Source organism: Leptodactylus fuscus, chromosome 3, assembly GCF_031893055.1.
Source record: "Leptodactylus fuscus isolate aLepFus1 chromosome 3, aLepFus1.hap2, whole genome shotgun sequence".
In the NCBI taxonomy this organism is placed as follows: domain Eukaryota; kingdom Metazoa; phylum Chordata; class Amphibia; order Anura; family Leptodactylidae; genus Leptodactylus; species Leptodactylus fuscus.
The window spans coordinates 221231779-221258014 of record NC_134267.1 but is presented as its reverse complement, the minus strand read 5'-3'; the positions used below and the strand labels follow the sequence as shown (position 1 = coordinate 221258014).

General features: G+C 41.2%; 1 protein-coding gene across 3 annotated transcripts in view; it reads right to left on the bottom strand.

The window, feature by feature from the left end:
* The window catches only part of LDAH (lipid droplet associated hydrolase), a 171785-nt gene that overhangs the window by 7625 nt on the left and 137924 nt on the right, over positions 1–26236 (bottom strand). For all 3 annotated transcript variants that reach the window (XM_075269199.1, XM_075269198.1, XM_075269200.1), the window contains 2 exons: positions 25693–25933; positions 7209–7291 (listed from right to left, as the gene is read on the bottom strand). In XM_075269199.1, the coding sequence (XP_075125300.1) occupies positions 7209–7291; positions 25693–25933 (324 nt within the window). The remainder of the gene's footprint in view (positions 1–7208; positions 7292–25692; positions 25934–26236) is intronic.

The window sequence follows — 26236 nt, the reverse complement described above, 5'->3', positions numbered from 1 at the left end:
CCTTGGAAGTAGAGTGGCTCACATGAATGGCGCCGATGACATCACTGCTAAAACTTCACATGTGACCGCTGAGCCAAGTGATTGATTGAAGCAGCTCAAATATACAATTCCAGTGCTGGCATAAAATGGAACAGGAAACCTGACACTAGAATGGAGGACTGGTGGTCGGTGAATATTGCTTCTTTCTGTATTTTAACCCACCTTTAGACTTCCAGTTTGCCTTCGAGAAATAAGGATTGGGAAAATTGAAATTCAACACACCTTTCCTATTCTCCCTGGTAACAGGGAGGGCTGTGGAGTCAGTGGGTCAAACCACGGACTCCAATTCCTCTATCTTTCTAAACCTGACTCCAAATCCAGCTTTGACTTCACAAATGCCCACGGTCAGTCATAAGCAGTAATAAACCAGTGACTGAATTCCTATGTTTACAACCCCATCCACGACTCCAGCCAAAACTGGTCAAAACTCTGATATACCCCTTCAATGATTGCCCTTATGAAATCTGCCACTTCCGCTATCAAGTAATGTATATCGCCACTTTTAAATATCGAATTAGTGGACTTGTCCTTGACCAAGATGGTAGAAGAAGCTTTTGCCTCTCAAGTCAAGCTCATAATTTCGTGAAATGTTCTTTCTAGATAATTTCTCTTTACCTTTACAGGAGTAGCTTTCAGTGTTATGATTTCTATGGGGTTATCAAGCCTAATATGGGGTCAAATTCTCAAAAGATGATTTGATACAGACACCATGTTTACAATATACATAAGGTATTAGTACTGCCAATATAAATTTACATGGCGTCAGGGAAGGGTGTAAGCAGCTCCAGACATATCACGTAAGCAGGTATCACTTCTGACAAAGTATATCGGATAGAAGAGATACGGGTTCAGTAAATGTACTCAGGTTTGGAGAAAGTTGGATGCCATATGAGTGGGCTCCAGAAAAGAGGGGAAGCACAAGAGAAGCCTCACATGCCAGAAGAGGTAGAAGAGGTATGGCAAAGCTGAATGGGTAGAACAGCGTTGCTCTCCATCTTTACAGGACACGTTTTTCTTTAGACAAACCGGGGCTGTAAAATATAATACTCTACCATTCTGTAAATCATTACTTTGTAGTCTCCTAAAGGCCTATTTAGGACAATTACCAGATGCAGTAAAGCTCCTCCAACTCAAAAAAACCAAAACAGTGATTAACTTCATATGAAAGTAATTATGGAACCATTTATGATCCTAGATAATTATATAATATCAATATTTGCATAATATATAATAAGTAATCATTTTATTTTGAAACTGGAGGATTTTTTTCCCAACCTTGACTCCACCGAAAACTGGCCTAGACTCCAACTCTGCAGCTCTGGGGGAGACATTGCCATCTATAATGGCTGGTGGGTGGAGGGTTGTAGGAAGAGGTGGCAGAACACGGCCATGTAATCCTGTTGTGAGAATAAAGTCTTAGATATCGATGACCTATCCATTTGTTTTTTAGGGCTACTTGTGTTCATTTCATCTACAAGTCTCTCTCTAGCCCAGTGGGAGCCTACAGTCGGTTGGGTACTGTAATGGTGGGAAACGCTCATAGGTTCCCATGTCTTGTGTATGGCCTTAGGGAGATGTTGCAAACAGGCAAAAACAGAACATAAACTGGATACCATACTAAGCAACCCTTTGTAATACAATACGCTGCTGGCTATACTATTGTACAGTAATTGATATAATGATTATTACACTTCTATGAATCATGTACAGACAGTAAATGTCTGTAGTTCATTACAAGTACTGTCAGTGGTTGGGCTATTGCCATAAGACTAATTGGAAGATTCTGACTCTTAGACAATGTCACATATAATAGTCATTGGAATATCGTATGGAGAATTTAATAATTACATCGAGGACTTAGGACAAATAAGAAAAAAAATGAATGCAGGCGCATCACATTGTATTGAACAATGGGGCAGATTCATACGATACAAATTAAAATCTGATGGATTACTGGTGTATAAATTAGCAGGGATGACCACAAGAACCACAAAAACTGCACAATGCATGAAAATTGTCAAAATATACTGACTATTGATGCGACCTGTTATTCATTATTATTATGGAGTGCTATACACTGGAGCTAACTCACCAAATGCAAAAATATTTCACATCGAGTCATCAATTTTACAATTTGTTCTCTGGTCATGGGGTGGGCTGGGGTAAATGACATAATTTCTGAGCAGCATGTTGGTATAGAGAGATGACATCACTTTTTTTTTTGCAACGATTTTGCAATAGTCTTTGTTACCATTCCGTAGGGATCGCTATACCTCTTTTACTATAAACTAAATAACCCCAAGGCAGCTGGGGATGGTGTAAAATAAACAAAGCCATGACAATTACCCATCGTTCAGGTGGTGTGTTCCTGTTCCCTCCATGTTTGGGACTGGACAGGCTGGAAGTGGAGATGCTAACTACTACTGGGTCAACAGTACGCAACAAGAGACCTGAGGCTCTGCACTTCCATCTTGGCAAGTCCTGGCATCAACGAGGGAACAGGGGCTGTGCAGCTTGGAAAACATCTTAATTTTCAAAGATGTCCTCTAATTTATCCTTTCTCAAATTACAATCCTTATTGCCCACAAACTTATCCTCAAATACATATTTATAAGGGAACAGGTGACTGTCTGACCCAAATTCAGTATGCTCCACTCCTGCTGCTGTCATGATTGCCATCACCTGATTGGGGACATCAGTTTCTATCCATGCTCACTCATTGACAATACTCCTCATTATACATCGCCTTGTCTTCTCTAAGATAAGATAATCTTGAGTGAACAGGTCACTGCCTTCTACAAGAGAAGTACATTCCTCTTCTGCTGCTGCTTGACTAGTTACATTTGTTCCTATCCATACTCAATTCATGATAGTACTACCCATTATACACATCATTGTCCTCTCTAATAAATTCTAGGTAAACAAGTCACTTCCTCCCACAAGAGAAATACATTCCTCTTCTTCTGCTGTCATTATTCCCATCACCTGATTGGTGACATCAGTTTCTATCCATGCTCACTCCTTGACAATATTCCTTATTATACATCGCCTTATCTTCTCTATCATAATCCTAAGTGAACAGGTCACTTCCTCCCACAAGAGAAGTACATTCCTCTTCTGCTGCTGTCATGATTCCCATCACCTGATTGGTGACATCAGTTTCTATCCATGCTCACTTCTTGACAATATTCCTTTATTATACATCACCTGGTCTTCTCTAAGATAATCTTGAGTGAACAGGTCACTGCCTTCTACAAGAGAAGTACATTCCTCTTCTGCTGCTGCTTGACTAGTTACATTTGTTCCTATCCATACTCACTTCATGATAGTACTACTCATTATACACATCATTGTCCTCTCTAATAAATCCTAAGTAAACAGGTCACTGCCTTCCCACAAGAGAAATACATTCCTCTTCTGCTGTCATGAAATCCCATCATCTGACTGGTGACATCAGTTTCTATCCATGCTCACTCCTTGACAATACTCCTTATTGTACATCACCTTGTCTTCTCTAACATAATCCTGAGTGAACAGGTCACTGCCTCCTACAAGAGAAGTACATTCCTCTTCTGCTGCTGCTTGACTAGTTACATTTGTTCCTATCCATACTCACTTCATGATAGTACTACTCATTATACACATCATTGTCCTCTCTCAATAGATGTCAGCCAAATACTCTTCCTCACAGTCTTGGTTTGGCCAATCATGTATGTGTTTTCAAAAAGAAGAGAAGACTAAGCTGTTGTCAAATACCTGTGGTGGTGACCTACCTCAAGGATCAACAAAGGATAGGGAATGATAAAGTTCAACATGCCCAACTCTTCTAGAAGATGTGGGATGAGGGTTTTCATACCCTCAAACGCATCCCACCAGAAATGTTGGGTTTGGTCAACTTTTCTCCGATGCTATGTTCACATCTGCATCCTTATTGTGATCTTCTGGTCCATTGGAAATAGACACAATAACATCCATTCTATGCCAGACACAAATGGAGTCCAAAGGATCCCACTGACTGAAGGGATCTGTCGGGTGTCCATCTTTTTTTTGTAAGTGAAAGCACTAGTCAAAAAATTTCAGTTCGTTGCACTTTTTAGTCCGGCGATTTTTTATGGATCTGTACCGGGTGTCCGGCACAGATGTGAACAAAACCTAACGCGTATGGGGGGCCTTAAAGGTTCAACTAACCAGGAGAAAGCAATATACATGACCTACCGATATAAAGTTCTCTCTCTCGGGAGAATGCCTCGTAGAAAAGCAAATAAAATGTAGCCAGGGACCCGCTGACTGGTCCAATTTACATGCAAAAAAGTACAATGCGCATTAAATTGGCTCAACGAGCAAAAACTGTCGAAAAAAAGCAAAAACTAACATTTATTGAACTAATTAGCACAACTATATTGGGAGCCCGGAATCTCAAAGGAAAATATTTTCAATCTGTCCATTGCCAGTACTAAGTATTCCTAAACCTGCGCTCAGTGTGAGACTGGAATAATTTAGTGCCTCATCTCCCATAGGCTCGAGAACACAAGATGTGAGCAGGATCCAGCAATAACTGATCTATTTCACTGGCGTTGGCACAACCAGGTGTTAAGATTGGCTTTTGACTTACAGTCGCTGTAACTACTAAGCGCTGTGATTTTTTTTTTTTTTTCTGCTCTCAAGTGGTAACTTGCCAACTGTAAAGCAACTTGGCTTTTATTTTTTGTTTTTATAAACTTCCAACCCGTATAATTTTAACCCACTTGCCCTGTCTATAAACTACGCACTAAAAAAGGTTGCCAGTTCTCCGCAGCTTTCATCTAGCTAAACAGTTAAAAAAGTTTTCAGAACTTTTTAGAACTCCAGACGAAGATATCCCCGAAATCAAAGCGGAATTTCCAACTAATCTTCAGCTATTGGTAAAGACAACACTGAGGAGCCCTCCGAGGTCTCGGCGTACATTACCTTCATTGTAGAATACCTTAAAGTTGAGTCCAATTTTTTTTTTTTTTTTTGACTAGAACACATTTTAATGACAACGGGAGAGTAAGTAAATTTGCCACAAGGGGTAAGTAATAAGAAGTGAAATGTGTGTACGGGGTATAAAGTTTTTTAGTGTGAGAATTCTTGTCCGATAAAACTTGCCAAGACAGCATCTTGAGTTACTAAATATTCTTGTAAAGGCTACATCAGCTGTAATGGGAGCTCTCATCCTAGAACATGAAGACCTGCAGAAAAGTAACTAGGAAAGTCAGTGATCTAATAAGATTATTCTTGACTTCATCTTTTCGACATGGTTTAAAAAAGGGGTAAAGTGACCGTCAAGATGCTATGGTCTACTGTGGGATCTATTCCTATGTGTCATCTCTTTTGGAACATTTGGGAGGCTCTTGAAATAAGGAGTGACCTCCAGGACTCCTGAAAGAGCTGCCGTCGTCTTCCACGATCTCTACATGAAAAGGGCATGAACCAGTCACATCATGAGAAGAGGTACGTGTTCTTATGTCCCAAAAATGGGCATGGTCCAGCAAAAAGGGGGCATGGTCAACCCAATACGCTGTCTGCCATATGACTGGCAGCAAATATTGGAAGTATGAATACACGTATCATTTTAGGAGGCCCATACAGGAAAAATTGGTATGTTTAGACGGAGGAAAACTTCGCGTAAACCTTTTCCGTGTTGTGAACATTCCGCATGACTAGCTGCGATAGGATGCCGATGCAGCATCAGCATTCCGTCACTGCATCCTGCTCTTGATTAGGCCCAGATGAATGTTCCTAAACCGGAGCGTGTCTTGGAATCCGCGGTAAGATAGGGCATCTTGCTTCTTTTTTATGATACTACCTAGCGGAAAAAGAAAAGCGAGTGGCTCCAATTGAAGTCAATAGGAGCCATTTTTCCAGGTGGATTCCACGTCAAAATCTGCCTTCAAAAAACTCTGTGTGAACCCTTCTTCTTTCCCCAAAGACTCTTCTTTGACTTTCTGATTCAAAATGGTACAGGCGGACAGACGCTTGTGTGTGGCATCAATAACTCTGCACACCAAAGGCCCATCATGTCCAACCTCTAATCCTACAGTGTTGATCCAGAGCAAGACAGATACCAATTAAAATTCTTAGGGTTAAAATTCTATTTCCATTCCAAATATTAGAATAATTCACTCAGAAATCTAGTACCTGTAACTAATGATATCATATCTTTCGAGAAGGACTTCCAGGCCCCTCTTGTACATTGAATTCACCATTAGAACCATCTCATTGTTCAACTTCAACAAAGTGGTGTGGATTTTAATATATATTTTTGGTGTGGCTTTTTAACCACATGGGGCTTTTCAGTGTGTTATTTACCACCTCCCATGTTGCTACCGGAAGGAATGACTATTAACAGGCCCCCCGTTACTACTATTGATGGGATTGTGATGGTGTCTAAATCGTGTTTATTAACAATCTCATCCCAAGTGTTGTCATTGATGCTTTCCATTGATTCTTGACCACATGGATACTAATTTCACCACATGTGCATAAGGGCATTGGCATGGTGAAGCTTGTCCATCCAACTTCTCATATATATAGCCGCCACCAGTTTCATCTAAAGACTGCTTATCTCCCTTGAGAAAAAAAGATTGGGCATGTTGAAGTTCTTGGCTATTAGCTCACTGTGACCTGACTAGCGATGATCGGGATTTACAGAAACAGTGTAGCTCTCTAAGCTACTCCCATAGAAGTGAATGGGATTTACAGAAACAACGTAGCTTGCTGTTCTATGCTGTTTCTTTAACTGCCATTCACTTCTATGGGAGTTATAGAAATAATGTAGTCCAAAGAGTCCAATGTAGTCCAAAGAGCTATGCTGTTTCTGTAGAGCTTGATCATCAAGGTCAGTGAGGTTGCGATAAGCTAAACCTCGGAGGTGCATTTTACAGACAGGTGTAGATCTCAGAGATGGGACCTCCATCTAGCTGCTATTTATGGAATATCCTGCTAAGGTGAATATGGTTTAGTTGCAATATTACAAACAATCCTAGAACAGATGTTGTGTAATGTGTTAAATTTTTTTAAAATGTTTTGTTATCCTGGACAAACTCTTCTTAATAGAAACATCGGCAGGTTTGGTCATGGTCAGCAGTCTAGAAGAGGCAGAGATGAAGACACCAGTCAATCCTGGGACATCATATAAAGTACCTCACCTGGCTTAAATGTTTCTTGATCGTGGCATTGTCCCTTTCGACCACTTTCACCATTTCTTGACTACCCATGTACATGCCATTTGCTGAAAAGATAATAAAGAGAGGATCTATAATAAGTGAAATTAATACTGAAGGAGGGAAACAAAGTCTTCACATAATAAGACTACCCAACATAGATAAGACAAGACATTTGATTTAAGTGACCCCAACCTGTCTATCTAGGGGCTGGGGTGACAAGCTCTCTTTAATGGAATCCATGTCTATGTGAAAACTAATTTGGATACCTTTTCAAAAAATTTCTTGTGGAACATACATGGTTTCTGGGTCTACCTATGTTGATAGAGGAGTCTCAGTCTTCAGTGACACATAGTACCCCTCCTGACCCACATCAATGTCCTCTCACCTAATCATCAAGAACCTTACTCTGCATTGACAAGGGGCAGTAAACCCAAAACAGCTGTCTGCAGATGGGTTTCTTTTCCTTTTGGAAGAGATTTTCTGGATTGGTTTAACCCAAGTCATATCAAAAGGCTTCCATGAAAGTTAGGCATTGCCTTATAGGGAGCTACCTTCCAACTAGATGGTGCTTCAGTTTTCCCTTTTCCAACTATGAAAATTAAGTTACATATTTTTTCCCAAAATTCCAAGTGGAGCATACATGGCTTCTAAGTCTCCGTACGCTGATAAAGTGGTCTCTTCAATGAGACAAAGCACTCCTGACCCCATCACATTGCTCTGAGTTCATCAGCAGGTACAAAAGTATCCCAATATGATAATGTGTCCACTGTTATAAAGAGCGCCTCTTGCCCTGGAGGACCTGGCCTCTTTTACACATGAAATCAATGGAGTCTCTGTGTAATGACTCATTTTCCCTCTGGAGGCGCTGTAGAGAAATTGAAAACAAACCTATGGTTAGATTTGCCCACAAATTACAGATGAGATCCAGCAAAGGGACCTTTCTAACAAGCAGGGATTGTCTGAGGCATAGAAATGTTTTTAATAAACACAAAATTTAGTATTCAGTGGGATATGGAGATGATTTCCCTCAAAGGGGTTGTCCAGAGAGTTTCACTCTACTTACATGTACCAGGGTTTTTTACACGTGCATGTGGATTCTGGGCTGTTTCCAACACTGGTTGTCATGATCACAATGAGCACCCAGGTCACCCACCGCCTCCCTCCATTTCAATTGTTACAGGTAACTACTAGAAGACTATAGTAAAGCGGGCCCCCACAGCACAAGTAGCAAATGACAAAAAAGGGAGAGCAGGGAGGAGGCGGAGCACGGTGGCCGGATGCTTGTTCTAATCACAGGTCAAGGTCAGAAATAGCCAAGAGCACCCAGGTCTGGCTTCTTAAAACCCTGACACATACAAGTAAAATAAAGCGGAGGCCACCTCAGAATCCAAAAAATGGCTAGCTGGGACTGGATGCCAATGCAGTGCATGCACTGCACTGGCATCCATTCGCAGCATTCTGCTCCGGATTAGGCCCAAATGAAAGGGCCTAGTCAGGAGGGAGGTTTCGCACCGTGGACTCTGCCACGGAATCCGCCTCAAGAAAGAGCATGAACAATGTAGAAAAGTGGAGTGGATACTGGTCCACAGCAGGGACTCCGCGCTCACTGATAGCTAATAAATAGGATGGGTCAATATAGCCAAGTAAAATCTCTTTTATTGTGACAGACAAAAGGCAGTGTAGTACGACGCGTTTCGGGTTTAAAAAACCCTTTCACAAGTGCAAAATGTACTGCATACCGCTGTTGTCACAAGTAGCATTCAGAATCTCACGCAATGGTAAGTCCTGGTCCTGCAGTAGTGGAGTTGCACTAGGGTGTGTCTCCATAAGGTCAGGGCAGACAAACCCTAGTGCAACTCCACTACTGCAGGGCCAGGACTTACCATTGCGTGAGATTCTGAATGCTACTTGTGACAACAGTGGTATGCAGTACATTTTGCACTTGTGAAAGGGTTTTTTAAACCCGAATCGCGTCGTACTACACTGCCTTTTGTCTCTCACAATAAAAGAGATTTTATTTGGCTATATTGACCCATCCTATTTATTGGCTACCAGTGAGCGCGGAGTCCCTGCTGTGGACCAGTATCCACTCCACTTTTCTACATTGTTCACTCCCTATGGGTACAACAGGTCGAGCCGCTGCCATCTCCATCTTGATATCTATGTGCTTCACAGGGCATTGTGACTCACACAACCCCAAAAGGTGAGAGGCCACCTGGTATCTGCTTTATTATCCTAATCCAATTTACTAAGTCTCACCGAAACTACTACACTAAGAGCGCTCGGCGTCTCTCTTCTTTTTCTCTGCCAAGAAAGGGTATGTCGCTTCTTTTTTTCCGCGAGCGGGAACAAATCGCTCATGGAAAAAGTAACCCATTGAATTCAATGGGAGGCAGAATCCGCATCAAAATCTGAACCCGGTGTAAGACTCCCTGGACAACCTCTTTAAGTAAGGGCAGAATGATAAGAAACGACAAGTACCTACTACCAGTAAGAAAAAGATCATTGGCTAAACAGTCCAATCGCAATAAAGGGACACACCATAGTTAAACTTAGGATGTCAGAAAAAAAAACAAAACACTGCATAGAATCTATGCTTGATGGTTTCTAGGGACGTATAGACGTAGCACCAGAAAATTGAAGCTTCAAAGTTCGGTTCAGAAAAAAAAAGGAACAAGACGACGAGAAAACTGTTTCTGTTACTGAAAAAGTTTATTAAATGTTAATCATAATTTGGATGGACATTCCCTTTAAGTACATTATTAATCTCTCAATTAAACTATGTCTGGAAATCATCTTTCAAGTGACAGTGCCAAGCTTCCGTTACACCAATGTGATCCGCGCCATGAAGATGCAGAAGTCTCCAGTGTGTTAATTTCTCCATCTTATGAGACGTCTGTACTTTACACGACATACAAGCGAGCTGCGTGCTGTTATTCCATCCGCTGCTGTCACATTCTCGATCCAATAATTTTTATTTTCCTCTTAAATGTAAAACCATACCACATACTCTCGCTTGGCCAAGCATCTGGGGTCCTTAGTGACATAACATAGATACACAGTGGTGTCGTATGAGAAGAAAAAATGCCTACAGTCCAAGAAAACATGTTTTATACTAACAGCGAGACGGGGACAGGCAAAGGAAGAGTTTACAGAGCAGAAATTACATATATAAAGGGGATATTAACAAAACTGAAGATTCTTAAGGAGATTAGATCTCCCCTAAGGACAATTTATATTTGATCTCAACACCATCGCCAAGTTCTCAAGTCGTCCTCTTCCATTATGTTGTTAAAGGGGTTTTCTCAACAACATTTGACGTAAAGGTTAGATCAGCGGAGGACAGACCACTGAGACTAGCAGTCGGCATACCATGTGCTCCACACCATGACTGTCCATAGGAGGTGGAACCAGGAAAATCAAGGGGGGGCCGACCATTGAGATTTAGCTATATGTGTCATAAACTACTTAGGAGCTTGGCCATGTTTTTTTTTTTATAACTAGAGATGAGCGAGTAGTACTACGGTATTCGAAATACTTGTACTCGATCGAGTACCACTCGCTGTTCGAATGTAAAAGTTCGATGCAGAACCGGCATTGATTGGCCGAATGCTATACAGTCGATGCCTGGCAGAGTGAATGAACAGCCAGAAGATGCCGCGGGGACGCTGCAAGGAGAAGACTGCTCGGAGGATCCAGCCCGACCCTCACTCGTGGACTTGGTAAGTATAATTTGATCGAATGTTGCCTACCCCTGAAACGAGCATTTTCCCCCCATAGACTATAATAGGGTTCGATATTCGATTTGAGTAGTCGAATATTGAGGGGCTACTCGAAACGAATATCGAACCTTGAACATTTTACTGTTCGCTCATCTCTATTTATAGCCCTATCAAAATGCCATCCACCAAGGACCAGGGGACTCTGATTTAAGGGATCCCAAGTAATTAAAGGGGTTTTTCAAGTTAACTAAAAAGTTGTCCATAGATAGGAATTGTAATATACTGTAATAAGAAGCTATTTTAACCATTTTCTCTTCCATTGTTACCAGCCTTGTAAATCCAGTCCTGACTCTTACAGAATTGCCACTTTAATAGTCACTAACTTTTAAGAAAACTTAGCCTCATTTCATAGAGCATGTGATTCTGAACAGAAAAAGTAATGTACCTTAATTAATATTAAATGTAATATTGCTGTTTTCTGCCTGAAACCCTCTCTGAAGATCCTGCCACTAGGTGTCTCCCTTCTATGTACTGTTCAATCTTTTGTTACTATGGAAGTCCGTCCCTAGATACATTTCATTCTGTCTTGCTAAACTCAGTGAGTGTAGAGGTAAATCCCTTTCTCTCTTCACAAGGTGATTGGAGAGGGGAGGGTTTGATTCTCATCACGGTCTTCTGTGTTGAAAAGACTGAGGATTAGGCAAGTCTCACAGTTTACAATGTAAGAAATGTCTTCTCTGTACTTGTATTTAAACCTGGCTGGTCGTGTAGTTACAGATGGAATATTATTCAGACAGAACGCAACTTTCCTGACTGTGCTCACAGATTTTTTTTACTTGTGTTTTATCTTCTTGGTTGCATGTATTTGCCATATATTGACAGCCCAGTTTTCCTGGATATCCTATATTATGATCACTAGGACTGATAGATCAACATGTGTGAAGGCTTATACAGTCATAGTACAGACTGTCCGGCATGACTCTGCACAAATTTCAACTTTTCATGAAAACCCAGATACCTTCTAAGCAATTCCAAAGGTATTATATTAATAGGCAGCAGGTAACTGGTAGGACTGCAAGTAAAACAAGCTATCTATAATTCAAACCTGAGTCTAGAGTCTAAGGATTCCCCAAGTTAGTCCCCATAGTCCGTCACATCAGGATGGAACTAATTGGCTTGTGACCCATGTTCCAAACCCAAGACAATTTTCCAGAAAATAGGTACACTTGCAAATTAACGACCAAACCTGAAGCTCAACTGCGGCAAGAGATAAATACACAAGCCAGGGTCAAAAACCTGGAGAATATGCAAGGCTACAGTGCTAACAACTGAGCCACCGTGTTCCCCCATAATATATAATCGAAGGTTGCTGAGGCCAGTAATATACGGCATCATTTCACAAAAGTTACATGAACATGTGACTTCACTATAGATTCTTTTCTTATTTTATCTGGCTTTGCGCAGCTTTTTGGCTATGTCAAAAAAACCCCATCTAATATGAAATAACTTCTATTTAAACCTACAATCACGTGCCTGAATCCACAGTTTAAGGTGAGATCAGTGGAGGTACCATAAGTTGTATGTCTCATAGAGTAGTAAGAAGCTTGACCATGGCTTTTTGCAACTCCTCCCCAACACAGCCATCCACGTGAGGAGTAAACGAAGATCAAGGGACTCCTACTTGAGAAAAAGATGGACATCCCAATGTGTACGTCCATTAAATGTATCAAGTTCAAGTTCATTCACCATTCAAGTATCATCCAGTACATCCGAGTCCACATCAAGTTGATCATGGGATTTTTTTTTTTAATAAAATCAGAGAAGCTCCTAAAGCTTACAGTGTTGGCCAAAAGTATTGGCCCCCTGCAATTCTCTCAGATAATACTCAGTCTCTTCCAGAAAAAGATTGCAAGCACAAACTCTTTGGTATTAATATCTTCATTTATTTTGCTTGCAATGAAAAAACACAAAAAAGAATGAAAAAAAAGTCAAATCCTTGATCATTTTACACAAAACTCCAAAAATGGGCCGGACAAAAGTATTGGCCCCCTCAGCCTAATACTTGGTAGCACAACCTTTAGACAAAATAACTGCGCACAACCGCTTCCGGTAACCAGCAATGAGTTTCTTACAAGGCTCTGCTGGAATTTTAGACTATTCTTCTTTGGCAAACTGCTCCAGGTTCCCCCTGAGATGTGAAGGGGCCTTCTCCAAACTGCCACCAAGAGATCTCTCCTCCCCCACAGGTGTTCTATGGGATTCAGGGCTGGACTCATTGCTGCCACTTTACAAGTCTCCAGGGCTTTCTCTCACCACCATTTTCTAGTGCTGACCTGAAGTGTGTTTTGGGTCATTGTCCTGCTGGAAGCCCCATGACCCCTGAGGGAGACCCAGCTTTCTCACACTGGGCCCTACATTATGCTGCACAATGTGTTGGTAGTCTTCAGACTTCATAATGCCATGCACACGGTCAAGCAGTCCAGTGCCAGAGGCAGCAAAGCAACCCCAAAACATCAGGGAACCTCCGCCATGTCTGACTGTAGGGGGCGTCTTCTTTTCTTTGAAGGCCTCTTTTTTTCCTGTAAACTCTATGTTGATGCCTTTTCTACTTTTGTCTCATCTGACCAGAGAACATTCTTCCAAAACGTTTTGGCTTTCTCAGGTAAGTTTTGGCAAACTCCAGCCTGGCTTTTTTATGTCTCTGGGTAAGAAGTGGGGTCTTCCTGGGTCTCCTACCATACAGTCCCTTCTCATTCAGACACCGACGGATAGTACGGGGTGACACTGTTGTACCCTCGGACTGCAGGGCAGCTTGAACTTGTTTGGATGTTAGTCGAGGTTCTTTATCCACCATCCACACAATCTTGCGTTGAAATCTCTCGTCAATTTTTCTTTTCCGTCCACATCTAGGGAGGTTAGCCACAGTGCCATGGGCTCTTTACACTTCTTGATGACACTGCGCACGGTAGACACTATGTTTTATTGATAGATTCCTAGGAACTCTGCCAGTGTCCTACACTATGTTTTATAGATAGGTTCCTAGGAGCCCTGGCAGTATTCTACACTATGTTTTATAGATAAGTTCCTAGGAGCCCTGACAGTTTTCTACACTACATCCAATTTAAGGTTTGGTTTATACTGAACATGTCAATTCCAAAACTAATCTTCGACCTGAGCCACCTGAACCTGAAAAAAATCCTGAAAATTTTGCCCATCTCTACCTGTGTGTAGTCTGACCATGGTAATGTGTTTCTTCACTCCCTTTGCCCCTGATCACTGATCTCTCACTGAAGAACAAGGGCACATGAAAACATCACATGACAGGAGCTGATTTCACACAACATTTTATGTATTCTGTAAGAGTCATATAACTCTGCATAGGAGCTGTGTACATTAAATGCTTGTATATTTTTAATCATGTCTATACAGTGGCTTCATGTTTTATGTTAGATGCACAGAAGCAATAAAACATTATTGGAAATATGGACAAACCCTCAAACTAAACAGAACTGGTTCCTTTACTGCGCAGCTGGGAATTGTTCTGCACGAGGTCTACGTAGCATCGGCCAAAATGAAAATTCATCTTTCACTTCTCCGCAGTCGCCTACAACGGCAGCTTAACATGGAGAGGGTTGAAAACCCGACTTGTCAGGATGAACCTTTCTTCCAAGTCTGGAGAGGTGAAGCGAAGTAACGAAGATAGGAAATCCAATCCACTAAAGTGCAATAATAATGGATGACTTCACTATTACAGCTTTACAGTCTTCCTGGGATAAACTTTCCTTATCGTAAGTTAAACCCTATGTAAATACAGTAACCACAATGTTTCTTGTGCTTACAACTTCCTTCATAAAGTCTACACAATAAAGCTCTACATTCCTGAAGACAATTTTCTTTTTCTGGTGTCAACTAACAATAAATCGTAGTGGTATACTTGGCTTATAATGGGTGTATCCGTGGACGTATAGATGCCATAGAAGCCATTGTTAATGTGAAGACTGAATATGATGTTTATACAGTCCATAGTTGTATATAAGGGAATGTCGACATTAATGGGGCAGATTTATGAAGACTGGCATTACTCATTGATTTGGTTATAACCCCGCATTATGCAGTAAAGACTTCTGGGAAGTCGGGCATGATGTTCAGGGTGCTTCCCATAGAGGGCAGCATAACAGAGGCACTGTCTCCCTGTTTACATCTTGGGAGACAGATTTGCATATTCTTCCCATAAAAAGCGTAGTAAATCTGAGCCAATGTTCCTCAAGATAGTCACAGCCACAACTCCATAGATTCCAATCGTGACAATGCTATATATTACATTGCAAGCAGATCTCTACCTTTACACAAGGTGTCCAAACACATTAGACTTGGTTCCGCCGGACTTCCAATGTCATGGTGGTTTTTCTTCATCGTACACAGTCCTTTGTTCTCAAGGAAGATAAAACAAGATGCGTCTGGCAGCATTCTTCTCTTGCATCCCAACTGAGTCTCAACCAAACCAAGCACCATATTCTGGGTGTAGAATCGGATATCCTTGGTAATTGCCATTTCTGCTCTCTCCCCCACTACTGAAGTCCTTGCTTTGCCAGGTCCGGCCTCCAGCTCCCGCTTCTTCACATAGGCCACAAACACGCTCTGTGGCTGCTTCTTAAAGACCAATCCCCTGAACACTTGTACTATTCAAGGCACCTTCCGCCATTAGAAAATGCCTGAGCAATAAGGTTCTTAGTGATCTTGTGAAGCTGTTTTGCTAAGTTAATGTATTCCGCCTGCCCCAACCTTGACTTCTTCATCAACCATATCGCTGCCTTCCCCTCCCGAGCTGTGAGGGTACTTCACTATTAGGGAGCTTGATCACTTGTTAAATATACTGCAATACTGATGTATCAAATCTATGAACAAAACACTGCTAGGTAACCTATTAGCACCTGTCTTTGGGAAGACCTAATAGGTGTAGTCAAATTAAATCTATTGAGGCCTTAGTCAGGGGCATGGATACCACAGTGACTTATCGGCGCTTGCAAAAGCGGCATGGGGGAAATGTAGGGTTGAGCGATCGGGATCGGTTTGAGTAAATTTCATGATCGCGATTGGAATTCCGATACCGATCTTTTTCAGCGGGATCAAGGTCTCACATTAGTTTCCACAATGCCTGGCTACTGGCCAATAGGTTTCTATTCCAACTTGTGGTGAAACATAGAAGGATCTGCGACACTTGTTCAATAAATTTTAAAATCCAATGATTTTATTCATATCTTCTTCTTTAAAAATTCACAAAAAACACTCCATGTAGATAGAAAAAACACATACGAAAGATAGTCGGACAAGACAATATAAAAACCGCTGTCAGTAACGCATGATAATGGCTGATGCGTTTCGAGACCAACCTGGTCTCTTAATCATAGCTCTTGTGCGTATTTGCAAATACGCACAAGAGCTATGATTAAGAGACCAGGTTGGTCTCGAAACGCGTCAGCCATTATCATGCGTTACTGACAGCGGTTTTTATATTGTCTTGTCCGACTATCTTTCGTATGTGTTTTTTCTATCTACATGGAGTGTTTTTTGTGAATTTTTAAAGAAGAAGATATGAATAAAATCATTGGATTTTAAAATTTATTGAACAAGTGTCGCAGATCCTTCTATGTTTCACCACAAGTTGGAATAGAAATCTTTTGGGTCCTCAGTCCCGGAGGCGTTTTGGATGGTGCACCTTGTTCATCAGGAAAGGGTGAGCAACATTGGACTTTTCTTTTTTTTGATATTGAAACTGGCCAATAGGGTTGAGCGATCGGGAAAGATCAGATACCAATCGGCGATCGAGCAAATTTCACGATCGGGATCGGCTGGAAAATGATCGAAAATCAGATTTTAAAAACGATCCTGAAATCTCAAGATTGGCTCAACCCTAGTGTTAGGCCCTCTGAGGAGCCTCTTACATGCTGTGCTCGAAACTGACTGCGGCATTTAAGGGGTACAATGGTAGTTAAACCCCTATTGTGTCCAATGCTTGTGAGAAGAAACCGCTTCTAGTTTGGAGATTCTTATTCTCATAGTAAACTGAATTTTTGAGAATTTTTGGTAACGTTTTTCATTTTACCATGTTATTAGGATTTTTTTTATCTTGTAAAAAAATCCTAAAAATCTTGCAATTCCAACTCTTGCCACTACACCTTAAAAAATGTGTGATTTCTTGACTCTTGGAGGTGGACTATGGTCTCTAGACACAATGGACTGGAGAAGACAATGTTCACTTGTATGGGAGAGTTTTCTACGCATGTTCTGTAGCCTCTACAAAGGTCATTGTGTAGAGACGGTAGATAATCTGTAAAATCACCTATTGTGTATACAGTATATGAAAGCTGTGATCGACAATGTGCCGATAAGTAAGGTGATTGCTGCAAAGAAAACAGGAAGTCTCGGCATAGTATTTGGCCTAGTGGCCAGAGTCAGGACTATTTTTTAAAAAATTTAGACAACGTGAAAAATTTAAAAAAAAAAAAAAAATTTTAAAAAAATATGTTTAACATAAAATTTGATTGAAAGAAATAGGTCATTTCAGGGGTGGCTCATTCCCTTTAATAATCGGAACAAACAGAAAGATTAGCAGTAAATAATCTAGACACTGTCAACCTCCGTGTCTTGATATGTGACGAGACACAAAAATTCATTCCGTTCTGTTTCAACGTGATCCCAGTTTTCAATGAAGCAATTCCAGGGAATGTGCTGATCCGATACAAAGAACATTTTTATTTGAGTCAGAAAGATTTTAAGAGAATTAATCTTTCCTACTTGCCCTGCAAATGTGGGTCTTTTTATTGAGCCAGTAGGGATAGGGCTCTGGATATGAAAGAATTCTCACTGGAAAAAAGGATTCACTAGGGAAAGAAGCCCACAGAGGGCTCATGTCATGAAACCACCACAGCTTCTCTCCGGATTGTCTATTGTGGCACGGTTACCGACTTTAACTAAGCAGGGAGGTCTGCTTCTATTTCCACCCCAGTGACGCAGAAGAGGTCTGGTTCTTCTTAAAATAGTCCGAGAACATTGGTGATGAAAGTTATATCACAGCGATTAAGGAAACACTTAAACATTCTTTCCAATGTATACAACTTCACATGTATTATAAAGCAATGAGTAAGGATAGTCTGCTGCTCTGTACCCACAATTCCATGGGTGTGGTCAAAATCTAGGGTCCGTCAGCTTTTACTGTATGGTTTAGGAGAAATATTCGATCCAAATTCTGTACTTGTGATCTCTCGCCTCGATACGATGGATTTAAGGTCAATCGTGAAGCCACCGGTGAAGATCGAAAAACTGCAGAATCACAATAGTTGGGCTCTATCTGTTGTAGAATTAGGAGGATCTCGGAACACTTTGGGAGTTTCCTTAAATGGGAGTCTGTCACCAGAACTCAGTCTCGTAGATAGGGTCAGGATCACCTGAATCAAATAGTGTTTCCATCTTGTGAATCGGAGCCTTTGTCGCTGAGATATTGCTTTTGTCAATATGGACGTGGGCTCTTTACAGCAACAAGGGCGTTGATATTGCCCCAAAAGAGGTAAGAATCAATGCCAATGTTTCCGCAAAGAGTGCATTTGCATACTGAAGAAAAAAAGACGTTATCTTGGGAACAGAGGCTCCCATTCACAAGGGGACTCTATTTGATTTAGGTGACCTAGCCTATTAATTTCCAGGGGTGGATTGATATAATGGGTTCTCGTGAAAGACTCCCTTGACGAAGTACAACGACTCATTACGGAGTGGTGGAGAGTAGGGAATCTATTCATATTACCTTATGGAGAACTACCACACACATCCGACTAAGTTCTATGGTTCCAGTGGTCTCCAGGACAGACCCTAGAGCCACCACTCAAGAGTACACATCACAGAGAGTCCAGTAAATGTTAGGGAACGCACAGAGGAATTGGTATTATGGCAAATCGCAGAATAAGACATTGTTTTCTCAGTCATGCTCCTATTAAGAACATCTACATAGGTGTACTTAAATTGTATACTTGTCCGGAGTTTTACATGGGGTCAAAACTGCCAACACATTTCCTTTAAAACTCTTCTCCTATGAGTATTTTCACACCTTCTCAATCTTTGACATGCGTCTGGGTAAGAGTGCCCTTTTTGCTCTTGGCGACTCTTCTTTATTAGACGTTGGCGTGTACTAGCTAATGGAACCAGCGTCTTTTGCTTCATCTAGACAGCATGGAAGACAGCTACGTTAGTGACAACCAAGCAGGCAATTTTAGGAGTTTGGCCAATTGTCTTATGTGCATGAGAACCTCTTTGGTTTTCTTCAATGAGAGACATCACTGGAGGGAAGGATCAAACTGCTGGGTTCCAACATTCCCAATCTTTTTGTTTTCATGGAAGTCCGTGGAGTCTCATCTTCTTCTTGTTTGGTGACAGCTGGACACGTATTGGGCAGCGATCTCCACAGTGGCCTCTTCTTCTCCCAGTAGGATGTAGAGTTTATCTATAGCATTATCTATCTGAAGTGTATGGTCAGCTTTATCATGTAACTGGCGTCAGAATCTATACTACGAAACGTCTCAAAATGTATTAAAAAAACACTAAGGAACACAAGACTGCACTACTGACTCAAGTGGCTAGCTCCTTGTAGGACTATGCATTATCATAACCTACTTGGTGACATCTTGGGAAGGTGCAACTGCAGGATCGATCACTATAAATAGTCTGTATGCTTGGGAGCTTCTACTTACAGAGTCTGACTACACAGGAGGCTGTTTGTAGTCAGGATCCAGTAGATAACCATAGGACTAACACTGGCAGCAAAAAGACCGAAGAGAGAGACATGGCTAAGGAGATTACATAAGTAAATAAAAGAAATACAGGGTTAGGCAGGGAGGTATGGATGATTTGAACAGGGCGCCACGCAAGGTGGGAATAACCTTGGTGGATAAAGAAGGGGGGTATCTGCTCATCAGGAGCCGCCATTTCAGTAGCAATGGAGACGTGGTCGATCGTGTGTTCGTGTACAACGCCTTTATTGAAACGGGCCGTTCTGTTATTCAAACACAGAGACGTTTCCAAAATCATTTCAACGTTGGCCGTCATGGTCGTGTTCCGAAGTTTGACACGATAACGAAGTGGGCGAATCACTTTCAACGAACAGGTTCTTTGAGACCTGGAATTGCACGAGGAGGTGACCGAACGGTACGGACCCCGTAAAGCATCGAAAAGGTGCGTCAAGCAGTTTAAGCCAGCCCTCGATGTTCGTCCATAATCAATGTTTTAATTTCTTTTTTCTTTTGTTTTTCTTTGATTTTTGTAATGGCAACATCCAAGCTACACATTGAAAAAATAAAATTTGAGTTTCATTGAAAAATGAGTGTGTACCCGTTATTTCAAACCATCCATACCTCCCTGCCTAACCCTGTATTATAAAACGTTGGATTATTCTATTTTATACATATTGTCCCAACTTTTTCTTTGATGATTTTCCTTTTTCGATTCTGGCTATAAAAATTGTGACTTACCCAAAAATATTGACGCTTAAACCAAAACCAGATTCTATAAAAATAGAAATTGGATAAGCTTTCGAAGAACGTGAAGTATCCTAAACCATCCGGAGAGATCAGATAAGAGCGATCTTTCTCTTTATTAAAAATAAAGAAGCCTATATCGCTGTGCACAATACGGCGCCAGATCAAATTTTGATCAAAAACAAAAAAAAAGTTTTCTTCCGTGCTGAAATATAACAATCTTCTTGCCACGGCTCTCCAGCTATGTCAATATTTGCAACACTTACATTAGCCGTGTGTCTTGCACTTAAAAACTGAGCTGCATCCTGTGCAAGGATTGCCCAGCGTTGTGTCATTTTTTTTTTGACATGCTGTTTGGCTCGTGGCTTTCCGAAGTATTTGCCGAACAGAATTCAGGAGGTTTGTCTGAGAAAAGGATTTGGCCCCGGGCCCTGTACCTCAGCTCGTCACTAGAAACGGATAATAAACAAACCACAGGAAGAGAGGAAAGGTCATCGACTAACACTCATAGACCTCTTGCAGAGACCAAACGTTCTTTAATAGTCGCAGAAATATGTCTTGTTAAAATTACTAAAGTCGAGTCGGAAAAAAAAAAAAAGTTACAGTTTTCGGAGATGGTACAGGGAAGCAATTCAGGGACTTATTTAATGACAGAAAGATGATTGCAGAGCAAAAAAGTCTTGGACAGAGAATAAATAAAGAGGAAAATGACTTGGATGGAGGTGCAGGGTTTTTTTTAGCGTACCCTAGGACAACATTTCGCAGGTGTCCGTGACTCACCCAGTATTACAGGCCAGGAGCCAGTGTTTTTCCAAACAGGTTATACACATCTAATTCTGTCACACTAGGTCTTAAAGACAAATTTTAGATAACACATCCTGCCCTCAAGTGATCCTGGGTAATTTCGGCTAACACCTGAGCAATGGAATATGGATTTTCTCATTTTTTTCTGGTTAACCATCTTCTCCTGGAAATAGCCTCGAGAGGTATTTGCACAAACAAAATATTTATTTTGTTGATATCAATTTAGATTTTTTGGGGGTATTTTATTCCATTCGGCTTGGAGAAGGCAAATTCTTTTACCGATTTTGGTCAGTTTTGCTGCACCCCTTAGTTCGGCGATCCAACTCGTCCCAGAGGTGCTCGATAGGTTTCAAGTCTGGGCTCTGGGCAGGCCAGACCAGTCGGTTAACCTGACTGTCACTGTACCAAGCCATGGTAGACCTCGATACATGAAAGCTGGCATTGTCATCTTGGAAGTAACATTGGTCCAACCCATAGAACCGCCATAAAGTAGGACGCACACTGTTATCTGAAATAGTGCAATAGGTGTCGGCGTTGAGTTTACCATGCACTGGGACCAAGGGTCTCAGTCCATACCAGGAGAAACACCCCCAGACCATAACTCCACCTCCGCCGAACTTTACTGGGTGTCCAAATACTTATTGGTAGACAGTGTGTGCCGAAACTACCCAGATACCCGACTAGTCGCTGCTTCCTAGTGACCCACCACATCTAGTGATTGGGTGAATAGGCTTGTGTGTCGAGAGAGGACCAGGAATTACAGATAAGTAGGATCCCAGTACACACTGGAATGGGAGCAATTGTGGGTCAGTGAAATTAATATTGCTATTTATGTTTTTCATTCATTCTAACCTGGTTTAAATTTTTGTTTATTCCACTTGTGACAACTACAAGACTATTAATACTGTAGATTCCATATAACTGGCATTTGTATCATTCACCAATAGTGGCTTTTGTTAGAACTGGCCAAAATATTTACCCCAATCTTAGCATCCTCACTGATAATATCTCCTTAGCCATAAGGAGCCTTGATCATAAATGGAACTGCAGGGGAGAATGACTTTTTAAAATTATTTTACCTCCACTCCGGTCGCCCCTCAAGTTTCTTATAATTACTAGACAACCCCTTTAATATAAAGAGTTTTTTTCTTTTAGGATTAAAAATAGAAGACGTGTCATCAATGTCAGATATGTGGGAGTCTGACACCGAGCCCCGCCACTGATCAGCTGTTCCCAGCAGCTAATACAGCAGGAAGCAGACAGCTCCATTCTCTATGTAGTGGCTGAACTGAGTCACTACAGCTGAGCTCTCAACTGAATGAAAGCTGATTTGCAGTACCTGGTCTGGCCACTGTACAGAACCGAGCTATCTGCTTCCTGCTTCATTCTCTGCATATGAGCTGGTGAGAACAGTTGATCATAGGGTGTGCAAGAGGATAGACCCCCAAGTAATATGAGGCTAGTGACCTTAGAAGGGGTCATCAATATTTTTAGCCTTGAAAACACTTTTTCTAAATATTGAAGGGGATCTCCAGTTTTATTTATTCCTCTCCACTTCCTATTCCACGTCCTCACAATTCTCCAGAACTCTGCTTACTGCCAATAAAGATAAATCTTGATCATTTACACTACCGTTCAAATGTTTAGGGTCACTTAGAAATTTCCTTATTTTTGAAAGAAAAGCAGTTTTTTTCAATGAAGATAACATGAAATGAATCAGAAATCCCCTCTATACATTATTAATGTGGTAAATGACTATTCTAGCTGCAAATGTCTGATTTTTAATGCAATATCTACATAGGTGTATAGAGGCCCATTACAAGCAACCATCACTCCAGTCTTCTAATGGTACATTGTTTTTGCTAACTGTGTAAGAAGGCTAATGGATGTTTAGAAAACCCTTGTGCAAATATGTTTGCACAGCTGAAAACAGTTTTGCTGGTTAGAGAAGCCATAAAACTGACCTTCCTTTGAGCTAGTTGAGAATCTGGAGCATTACGTTTGTTGATTTGATAAAACTCTCAAAATGGCCAGAAAAAGAGAATTTTCATATGAAGCTCGACAGTCTATTCTTGTTCTTAGAAATGAAGGCTATTCCATGCTAGAAATTGCCAAGAAACTGAAGATTTCCTACATGGGTGTGCACTACTCCCTTCAGAGGACAGCACAAACAGGCCCTAACCAGAGTAGAAAGAGAAGTGGGAGACCCCGCTACACAACTCAGCAACAAGATAAGTACATTAGAGTCTCTAGTTTGAGAAATCGACTCCTCACAGGTCCTCAACTGGCAGCTTCATTAAATAGTGTCAACATCTACAGTGAAGAGGCGACTCTGGGATGCTGGCCTTCACGGCAGAGTGGCAAAGAAAAAGCCATATCTGAGACTGGCTAATAAAAGGAAAATATGAATATGGGCAAAAGAACACAGACATTGGACAGAGGAAGATTGGAAAAAAGTGTTATGGACAGATGAATTGAAGTTTGAGGTGTTTGGGTCACACAGAAGAACATTTGTGAGACGCAGAACAACTGAAAAGATGCTGGAAGACGCCTGACGCCATCTGTCAAGCATGGTGGAGGTAATGTGATGGTCTGGGGTTGCATTACTGCTGGTAAAGTGGAAGATTTGTACAAGGTAAAAGGCATTTTGAATAAGGAAGGCTATCACTCCATTTTGCAACACAATGTCATACCCTGTGGACAGCGCTTGATTGGAGCCAATTTCATCCTACAACAGGACAATGACCGAAAGCCACCTCCAAATTATGTGCAGGAACTATTTAGGGAAGAAGCGGACAGCTGGTATTCTATCTGTAATGGAGTGGCCAGCCCCCATTGAGCTGTTGTGGGAGCAGCTTGACCGTATGGTACACAAAAAGTACCCATCAAGCCAAACCAACCTGTGGGAGGGGCTTCTGGAAGCATGGGGTGAAATTTCTCCAAATTAGCTCAGCAAATTAACAGCTAGAATGCCAAGGGTCTGCAAGGCTGGAATTGCTGCAAATGGAGCATTTATAACCTTATAAATGTCTTCATGGGGCCACACGGTGGCTCAGTGATTAACACTGCAGCCTTGCAGCGCTGGAGTCCTGGTGTTCAAATCTCGGGCAAAAAACGGCAAAAAACCATTTGCAAGGAGTTTGTATGTTCTCCCCGTGTTTGCATGGATTTCCATCCCATATTCCAAAAAGATATATTGATAGGGGAAAAAAATGTACATTGTGAGCTCTATGTGGGGCTCACAATCTACATAAAAAAAAATGTCTTCACTATATTTTCTATTCCTTTTGCAACTCATTTGATAAATAAAAGTGTAAATTTTCAAGGAAAACACAAAATTGCCTGGGTGACCCCAAACTTTTGAACGGTAGTGCAGGGAAAGTGAGAGCGATGTTACACTTGTAGAGGACAAAACTCCAGGTCATGTGAGAGTCACAACTCTTTACATAAAGGAGCTCCAATAGCTGTAATATAATGAGTAGGTACCTTATGGATTATCACATAACCCATACAGATATCACATGGGTAGACACCTACTGCATTATCACATGACCCATACACATATCACATGAGCAGACATCTACTGGATTATCACATGACCCATACAGATATCACATGAGTAGACATCTACTGGATTATCACATGACCCATACAGATATCAAATGAGTAGGCATCTACTGGATTATCACATGACCCATACAGATATCACATGAGTAGGCATCTACTGGATTATCGCATGACTCATACAGGTATCACGTGAGTAGGCATCTACTGGATTATCACATGACCCATACACATATCAAATGAGTACAAACGTACTGGATTATGACCCATACAGATATCACATCAGTAGAAACCTACTGGATTATCATATGACCCATAAAGATATTACATGAGTAGAAATCTACTGGATTATGACCCATACAGATATCACATGAGTAGACACCTACTGGATTATCATATGACCCATATAGGTATCAATCACATGGGTTGACATCTACTGGATTATGACCCATATAGATATCACATGAGTAGATACCTACTTAATTATCACATGACCCAAACAGATATCACATCAGTAGAAACCTACTGGATTATCATATGACCCATATAGGTACTGTATCAATCACATGGGTTGACATCTACTGGATTATGACCCAAATAGATATCACATGAGTAGACACGTACTGGATTAACACATGACCCATACACGTATCAAATGAGTAGAGACCTACTGCATTATGACCCATACAGATATCACATGAGTAGGTACCTACAGGATTATCACATGACCCATACAAGGAATAAGAATGTTACCATTCCCTGGTAAACTAACATACCATGTGCAGACTTCTTGTGGGTATATATTCAGGTGAATAGCTTTATATGTAGTCATTACTTAGTATACAACACACCTACCAGCACAATCCATTCTGAACAGGTTCAATGAGGCCACCACCAAGGTTTCATCCGCAGCTTTGATCCCTCGCAGGGCTAACTTCACCAGAAATGTCTTCATGACTTCCGGTAAGAAGGAAAGCAGATACAGAGGCATGTACACCACATACCGCAGGTTGCACAACCATGGCGTCATTATCTTGCCCTGTGGTGACTGCGCCATCCTCTCAATAGTGGGAAACAGCAAAATGGACTTCAATACCTGAAGAAAAGAAATCAAGGAGACTTCATAAAGGATGACTTCTCGATAGTTCTCCACCACCAACTCAAGCTAGGTTCATCTTGGATGTTGTGTGAAATATGTGGTCAGTACCACAATGTATTAAAGGGATTATATCAGTAAAATGCTATTTTTTTGTCCCTAACACTTAGGAATAGCCTTAAGAAAGGCAATTCTTCTCCTACCTTTAGATGTCTTCTCTGCGCCGCCGTTTGGTAGAAATCCCAGTTTTACCCTGTATGCAAATGAGTTATCTTGCAGCACTGGGGGTGGTTCCTAGCGCTC